The sequence below is a fragment of the Antrostomus carolinensis genome, unplaced genomic scaffold (genome assembly GCF_000700745.2).
Source record: "Antrostomus carolinensis isolate BGI_N321 unplaced genomic scaffold, ASM70074v2 scaffold43186, whole genome shotgun sequence".
NCBI lineage: Eukaryota > Metazoa > Chordata > Aves > Caprimulgiformes > Caprimulgidae > Antrostomus > Antrostomus carolinensis.
Genome location: NW_010324761.1, coordinates 3,618 through 12,050, shown reverse-complemented (window position 1 = coordinate 12,050; position 8,433 = coordinate 3,618). Strand labels below are relative to the sequence as shown.

At 54.2% G+C, this 8,433-nt stretch overlaps 1 protein-coding gene across 1 annotated transcript in view; it reads left to right on the top strand.

Annotated features, from left to right (window-relative positions):
- KLHDC3 (kelch domain containing 3) overlaps positions 1-8,433 on the top strand; it is a 14,548-nt gene that overhangs the window by 5,944 nt on the left and 171 nt on the right. Inside the window, exons 4-9 of the mRNA XM_010171016.1 lie at positions 571-642; positions 863-1,076; positions 1,360-1,446; positions 2,642-2,750; positions 7,785-7,858; positions 8,251-8,343. Coding sequence (XP_010169318.1) covers positions 571-642; positions 863-1,076; positions 1,360-1,446; positions 2,642-2,750; positions 7,785-7,858; positions 8,251-8,343 — 649 coding nt within the window. The remainder of the gene's footprint in view (positions 1-570; positions 643-862; positions 1,077-1,359; positions 1,447-2,641; positions 2,751-7,784; positions 7,859-8,250; positions 8,344-8,433) is intronic.

The following is an 8,433-nucleotide window of genomic DNA, read 5'->3' as shown; positions in this document are numbered from 1 at the left end:
CCCACAAAAGCCTGTAGCTGTCTCGCTGCCATCTCCTCTGCCTGGACGAGCAGGAGTCTGAGCTGTTTGTGTGAACACAGGCTCTTCCAGGCAGCTCGCTGCAGATGAGTTTTGTGGGGTCCTCAGAACCCCAAGTGTATTTGCTCCTGGATGTTTAGCTTCCTCGATGTAATCTTAGCTTCTACCTCTCATCAGGTGGCCTTAGCAGAGCCAGTTTAACCGTCCCGTTAAGGCCCCTTTCTTCTGTTGCTGCATAGAGTGGAGGCAGGTTCTGCTGTGACCGTAGGTGTTGTGGGCAGCACAGCCTTGAGGGGAGGAACTGAGCACCAAATAAATGGGGAAAGCTGCAGGGAGAGACAGGACACCTTTGAGGAGAAATGGGCTTCACCTCCCTCTTGTTAAGTGGGAAGTGTGCTGCCTACCCTGACATTTTGGAGCAAGCACCATGTCTCTTAGGAAGTTGTGACTCCAAAGGGATGCTCCAGGTCTGTAGGACAGGGTCCTTCCTGGGGCCAGACATGACCAGGCTTCTCAGCCCCTTTGTGACCAGGCTGCCCTGCTGTCTTCCAGGCTGACTGCTTTTCAAATGATATCCATAAACTGGACACCACAAACATGACGTGGACCTTAATCTCTGCCAAGGTCAGTGTCTGCTTTTCACTCTGATTTGTGGAGGAAGGCTTGTCTCTGCTATTCTCTGGGGTAGCTGCCCACACTTGTCTCAGCTTCTGTCTGGTGTGGCTGGGGTCTGCAGGAGAAGTTCTTCAGGAGAAGGCAGCCACCCCGACTTCCCCATTTGGATGTCTCATCTCCTGGGTATTCTGCATTCTTTCTCTTTTTCCGTTTTCCTCTGTCCCTGCAGGGTACACCAGCTCGATGGAGAGACTTCCATTCAGCTACCATCATTGGAACAAAGATGTATGTATTTGGTGGCAGAGCTGATAGTTTTGGGCAATTTCACTCCAACAATGAGATCTACTGTAACCGCATTAAAGTATTTGATACAGAAACAAACTCCTGGCTGGACTCCCCTCCAACCCCAGTGCTTCCAGAAGGGCGGCGGAGCCATTCAGCATGTGAGTGCGGGACTGCTGAGAGAGAAGGGCAGTGGAAGGAGATTCCTGCTTGCCTCAGAAGGGGTGTCTGGTCTGCTGGGTGGAGATGTGGGGTAGCAAGGGGTGCACAGAGCCTGGCTTCTGTGGAAAGCTGCTGCCCACTGAAAAGCCTTGCGCGTAGCCCTGCGCATGAAGGTGATGTAAGCGGAGGTGGATAACCAGGGCCACTTTGCTTTGTGTTTGATGTTGGGAGAGGGACCTCCACCTTGGGTGGCATGCTGATGTCTCTGCTTACTCCCCACAGTCAGCTACAACGGGGAGCTCTATGTGTTTGGTGGCTACAATGCACGCCTGAACAGACACTTCCACGATCTCTGGAAATTCAATCCAGGTATTTACACTTTTAACTTGTGGCAGTGATAGTGCTCGAGGCCCTCAAGTGTGTGGGGGCTCAGATGAGCGACCCCTCCAAGGGCAAGGAGCCTGCTGGGGGGAAATGGCTCTTCTGACAGCATTTGACAGGCACTTGCTACCTTGCTTGGGACCCCTGTCCTTCCTCAGACTGTCTCTGAATCTCGGTTAGAAGGTGGAAAAAGAAGTATTGCTGAAAGATACAGCTAATCAAAGGGTGGTTGGCGAAACATTGTCTTGTTCTTAAATATGCAGATGTGTTGGCAGGAAAGAAGATACGGGGAAGCAATGGGGTTAAGGGAGCAAGAGACTGTAGCTGGAGAAACAGCTCAACCTGAGCTTGCAGCATCACCATACCACACTGTCTTGGTACCAGATCAAACTGTGCAGCAGAAGGGGTGCTTCTTGAGCTGGTACCCTGAACATCAGTCAACTATGAGCTGTTTTGGGGTCCTCAGGCACTTTTCACAGTCTGTTAGACTGATTTTTGTTTGCTAATTGCTTTGCATAGTAAAGTTACTTGAGAGCAGACAACTTGCTGCTCCCCAAGCTGATCTAAGAGCTGGTGTGAGAGCTCCTGAAGGTTTCGGTGCTGTGCATGAGTGATTAATCACCCCCCAGCATCCCTGCCACAGAGAGCAGCAATGACAAAGGCTGCTATCTTGCTACCTGGTCCAGTTCCCCGAGCTCCCACAACCCGGCTGTCCCAGCAGCCTCGGGATGCTCTGCACTCGCAGTGGCTGCCAGCAGATGGAGCTGGATCCTAGGTCTCCTTCCACATCTGGACTGCAGCAGGATCCTGGGGAAGGAGCCAGCCTGCCTGCTCCTGGAGCTCGGCCCTGTACTGCTCCCTGCGATGTCCAACCTGCTGCCGTGGCCCGCGGGTCCCTGAGCTCAGCCTTTGCTAGGAAAGGGCCTCCACTTGTAATTTCTGTCTCAGCAGGCAGAGCTCCAGGGCTGTGCCTGTCATCTAAGTGACACTTCCCCAACAGCCTCATAGAAGTGCATCGTTCTGTTGCTAGTCAGAAGAGGAGGTCAACAGGGAGGGTGGATGTTGGCTAGTGGGGCAGCGGGCTTCCCGTTTTGCTGTGATCTGGTTAAATCCATAACCCGCTTACACCCAGGTCTTGTCCTGGCTCTCATGACAAGCTGGTGCACTCTTTTCTACCCCTTAGTTTCTCTTTCTTGGAGGAAGATTGAGCCCAAGGGGAAAGGCCCATGTCCTCGACGCCGGCAGTGCTGCTGCAGAGTGGGGGACAAAATCATTCTCTTTGGAGGTACCAGGTGAGTTGTGTGGGGTGGCTCTGTGAGAGAGTCTGACATTCCCTTCAGCACAGCGTCCCTCCACGCTCTGCCCCGTGCTGTAGTCAGATGCACTTTAGAAGCACATGGCAACTGTCCACCTGCCTTTCAAGTGTCAGAAATCATGTAGATCAGGGCTCCTCTGGAAAAAGGCCAAAGGGGACATTGTAGATGTCTTGTAAGTAAAGTACCTGGTGGCGAGCCTTCTTATACAAGTAGAGGCAGAAGTATGCACCATGCTGTTCAGGAGGTGGTGTGCTGTGCTCAAGCTTTCTGTGAAAGAAGTGGTAGGGAGGTGGGGAGGAGATCCTGCCATCAGGATGACAAGTATCCTAGTCTGCTGTGCTGTAGTAGACCTCAGAACTGACTTATGCTCCCCTGCATGTGCTGCCCTGCTTCTCCCACCAGAGTTTCTTTCTTTCATTGTCAAGTGTGGTGTCTGCCAAAGCTGCAGAGCTGGGAGCTGTTTGGGGAGCCCATACACACAACAAGGCAACGTTCCCTTCTGTGCCAGTGTTCCTTAGCAAAGTTTCCATTCACAAAAGGGACCTGGTGTTAAGGATTTAGCTGTCAAACACTGGAAGTGATACTGTCAGGGTGCAGGGCAGCTGGATGTGGCCAAGAGGCTTAACAGCTGGTAAAAGAAAGGAAGTGGCCCATCTCCAGGACACACTCTGTGCTGTCTGGAATGACAAATTGCAGCTCTGGAGCACAAGCCTGTTTGCCAGCATCTACCTCGTATAGAGACATCTGAAATGCTTTCAGCCCTCCACATGGTTTGGAGAGCTTTGTGGCTTTCTCTGTGACCCTGGCAGTGGCTTTTTGGGGATACTTCTCAAGAGAGATTGGGGCAGAGGACAAGGCAGGGCAGGCTCTGCTGATGAGCTGACCATAGCAGTGTGTGATGCAGTGAAGGGCCTTCAAGCCCCAGGAGTGTTGGGGGTGTGTGCTTAGTTGTTAGCTCTGTGGGTGTTGGGGAGATCTTAGTGCAGGTGAGGTATGCAGTGGTGCTGAGTTTGTCCAGTCTCCTTCAGAGAGTGCTGCTCTGTACAGTAGAAGGCTTGGTGATGGCAGTTTTGGATGCTCTCAGATGCTGCAGCGTGGATTTGTGGTACAGCTGTTGCTGATGTTAAACCAAGGCACTCCTAGGAAATGCAAGCAAACCACAACAGATTGGACACCAGCTTTTTGGAGTCTGGTCTACCTCTGCCAGGCAATGCAGCAGCACCTTGCCTTCTCCACCAAACAACTTCAGTATTCAACTTCTTCCTTAATCCAGGCTCACCCTCAGTGCAGGCCAGTTTGTCAGCGCTAGTTTGGGATAGGAAGAGCTGCTGGCATCCAGGAACGCAGCCTGCTTGGACTGGAGGGGAGGGTCTTGCAGGCTGGGGAAAGGGGAGACAGAGGGGGGGTGGGGACCGTGCTTGCTTCCTGTAACAGTTATCAGGTGTATTCTGGAGCAGCTTGGCGAGATAAGAAGTTTTCCAGGAAGTCGTTGTAATGGAGAAGTCCCTGTGGTCTGCCTCCTGACCGGCGCTCCCCTGCCCGGGGAGGGGGAGCACACAGCACAGGGGGTCTGCAAGGCTCCTCGGAGGATGAGCCGCCCAGCTCTCTGGTCAGGCAGCAGCACTGGGGACGGGCAGGCAAAACCCCTGTGTTCTGCCTTCCCTTGCAGGATTCACCTACACTCTTGACTGATCCAGAGGCCCTTCTGCAGGGTGCCTGCTCCTGGGGCATCCAAATGCTTTGGGTTTTTTGTAGTCCTGCCCAGAGCCTGGTCTTTTTGCCCCAGCTGTGGTCTCTCACTGTGGCCAGCAGCAATCCTGTCACTTGTGTCCCGTTTAAGTGACCAGGAAGTCATGTAGCAGTGTTCCTGATAGCTGTGTCATGGTTGTGGCCCTGGTCTGCTTACCACAAGGGAGAATGAGGAGGAGAGGGAATGCTGTAAAACAAAATTTAGCTGCACAGATGATGATCCAGGTTTGGCTTGAGGCCGTGTTTTCCCTGACAAGGCTTAGGAATGCTCTGGGGAGGGAGCAGGGGCTCTTGCTGGGTGCTTGGTGCAGGGCCAACACGCCGAGTTGCTGTTCAACTGGAACAAGCAGATTTGCTGGGCTCTGCCCGGCAAAAGGGTGCTCTGCACCCTGCTGTCTGGGATTTGCAGCTTTCCTGGTCTTGAACTCCAGGCTTTCCCTAGCTGCTTGCAGTTTGGTGATTAACACCATAGACATGGTGCCTGCTGGCTTTCCTTTGAAAGATAAGGGATGGTCTAGGGTTTCCTGTGACGTGGATGTGAGATTAGATTGTGGCGTGGTGAGCACACAGGGGTGGAATTAAAGGGGCTCTTGCCTGTATCCGGACAAATGGGACCCATCAGCAGCAGGTCATCTCTGCCAGCAGTGAGCTGTGCCCTGCAGTTTGTGCTGGGGTTATGGGAACCTGGGGGCGTGGGGGGGCAGGTACTGTCTCATGTCCCATGAGATGTGAAGCTTAGTGGGTCACAGGTGGGGAAGAAAATGACACTGGGGTGAGAAGTCACTGCAGGAGGTCCCAGCTAAGCAGTGAGGACATGCTAAATTGCCTTGTCACAAACCAAAGCAGGATTTGAAACACCTTTCCTTTCTTTCAAATTCTCCAGACAACCACCAGCCATGGGAGTGCTTTCCCGTGGTCCAAGCACTGCTGTTCCAGCACAGGCTGGTCTCTCTGTGCTAGTGGATGCAGTCACTGGTCTCTCAGGTGCTTTGGCATCAAGACCACAGAGGCAGGGAACCATAGGTGAGGCTGTTCCCTAGAAATGCCTGAAGCCACAGCTCCTCACTAGCATTCCAGGACCATCATCAGAGGGGAGTAACAGCAAACTGGGATTGGCATAAAGTGACTGCTGCGCTAATCAGTGCCTGACATGTACTCATTTACACTCTTCTGAAATGTCATCCCCAGTTTGGCACAGCCAGGGAGCTGTGGCTGCAGCCCACAGTGATTCCTGCAGCCAGACTGAGAAATGTCTGTGCTTGCACTGCCATGGAGATGCTTCCTGACTGATTCCTCTACATGTCTCTCACACCATCTCCATGGCCATGCTGAAATAATCGCGGTAGATCTTAACCATGTGAGAACTGGAGTGATAAACAGCGTGTGGCTGGGCAGAATCTGTTTCTAACCTTGTGCTGTAGTGCTTGGCACACAATTTCAGCTCATGCAGCAGAACCCAAAGCAGTCCAGCTGCTGGCCTAGTCAGAGGAACATGAGCTAATAAAGTAGATGTTCTCTGGGTTGCAGGTTGCTAAGCAGTGAGCTTTTGCTGGAGAGTTTGTGCTAATGCAGCAGGTATGTATGGCTACTGTGGACAAAGAGGGAAGGAGCTGCCACTAAGCCAGGGGAAGACCTTAGTGTCTACCGGTTGCCCAGAGAAGCTGTGGATGCCCCCTCCCTGGAAATGTTCAAGGCCAGGCTGGATGAGGCTTTGAGCAACCTGGTCTAGTGGAAGGTGTCCCTGCTGATGGCAGGGGGGTTGGAACTGGATGATCTTTAAGGTCCCTCCCAACCCAGACCATTCTGTGATTTTACTTCAGGTGCTTATTCTCTGCTACTGCCTTCACTCCTCTGTAGAAAAAGTTGAACTTCTGCAGAGCACCTTCCATATTGTCCTCAGAGGAAGCAGCTTAGCTTATCGCACTCAGCCCACCGCAGCGCTGGGGCAGTGTGGTACAGCGCATGCTGCCTCTGTCCCCAGCAGCATCAGCGCTCCTGAGAGCTTGCAGACAGGAGAATCTAGCTCACCAGTTTCCATGGCATGACTCATGAGGAACATGCAGCGTGTGGCAGTCAGCAGCTGCTTCATGCAGCCCTGGGAAGCTAGAGCTGGGGTGGGCAGAGAGAGCACAGCAGCGTTGCCTGCAGCATATGGCTCCTTTTGTTGCCTCTCCAGGCTGCAGAAAATTTGGATGGCCACTAGCTACTTGCTGAGTCTGCCACCATCTCTGGAGATAGGTCATGGCTCTCATGGTCTGTGGCCCTGCAGCACAACGAGAGCACCTTGAAAAAGTCCTTTTGGGTCTCCAGTTTATCTTGCCTACCTCACTGGGGACACCAGCACAGCTTTTTGGACATTGTACTGTCCTGTCTGATGTTCTTACATGTCCTTGGGCTTCCTGTTGCGTGCCTCCCCTTGGCCAGGAGGTGAAGCTGGTCTGAGGTCTGTAAAAAGACAAAGTGTGGGCTGTTAGGCTGGCGTTTGGGGTGAGGTGGGGATTGGCTGACCTCTGTCTGCCCGAGCAGTTTGGTCTGTATGTGTTTTCTAACATGTTACTAGGGCAGCTTTCATAGCGTTGCTGTGAAGCTGGCTGGTCTCCAGCAGTGTGCTGGGTTCTCCAGGTGATGCCAGCCTGTCTGGCCCTGCCTGCTGTGGGGCAGCCTGTGGGGCCTGTTTCTCACACAAAGAGAAGGACAGATGCTTGTGCAAACACGCCTGCCTTCAGGAACTGCTATAGCATCCCTTCTCCAGCCTGCTCAGAGTCGTCCTCAGCATTGTCCCAGGGCTCAGCTCTTTGGAGGGTTAAATCCACTGAAATTGCTGAGCAAACAGAGCCCTGAAACAAGCCTCGGCTCTGGAGGCAGCTGTTTGCCAGCACCCTCCCCATGTCCTACGGGTCGGTGCCACAGTTCTGGGGGAGGCCCCAGGGTTGCTCAGTTGTTGGAGAGCAGTTTGGGAGGTACCTGGGGAAGGAAGAGCATGAAACCAGCCAGAAGCTGGTCAATGTACAAGAAGGGAAAAGAGATGTTCCCTGCAGAGTGGGACATGTGCTTGGAGGTGCAGCAAAGTAACGAAGGAGGTGAGGTGAGGCTCACAGCCGGAGTCTCTGGCTGTGTGTGAGAATGAGGCAGCTCCCCCACTCCCTGTGGTGCCTTACAGAGGAGGTGCTGGACTTGCTCAGCCCTCGGGGAGCCCAGGGGAGGGTACCTGGTGTACAGGTGCTTTGGCACCGACTGACACACTTTGCTCGACTTCCGCAGCCCGTCTCCAGAGGAGGGAATGGGTGATGAATTCGACCTGATGGATCACTCGGATCTCTACATCCTCGACTTCAGTACGTGAGCGCTCCCCACTCGGCCGGTGCCTTTCACCACGAGGTGCCCTGTGAGCAGCCCCCACTGTGCAGCACCACGCCGTGTCCTGCCTGGCTCTGGGTGCCGGCCTCTTGGGGCCAGGCAGCTCGCTCTGGCTGGTGCCCTGGCTGAAGACAGAGCAGTTGGAAACGCAGCTGTGCTTGCAGGCCTGAGCTGGGCTCACGGCTCTTCGTGCACAGACTTCGTGTGGGAGCACAGAAAACTGCTGCAGCCTGTCCCTGGTGTGCCGTGCCCCTCGGCGGGATGGCCGGGGTGCTCTGCCCTGTTCCCTGTGGCACTGGTGGCTCGATGCCTGGGCCCCCCCGTAGTGCCCGGACGGGGGCTGCTGTGGCTGACTGCCCTCTCTCCACAGGCCCCAGCCTAAAGACGCTGTGCAAGCTCGCAGTGATTCAGTACAGCCTGGACCAGTCCTGCCTTCCCCACGACATCAGGTACTGCATACCTTGCTGGGAGGTCACCCCACAGGTGCACGCTGTCCTGGGGGGGCTCCAGCCCTGCCTGAGGGCTGCCTGGGGCCCTCCTCCGCCCTGTGCAG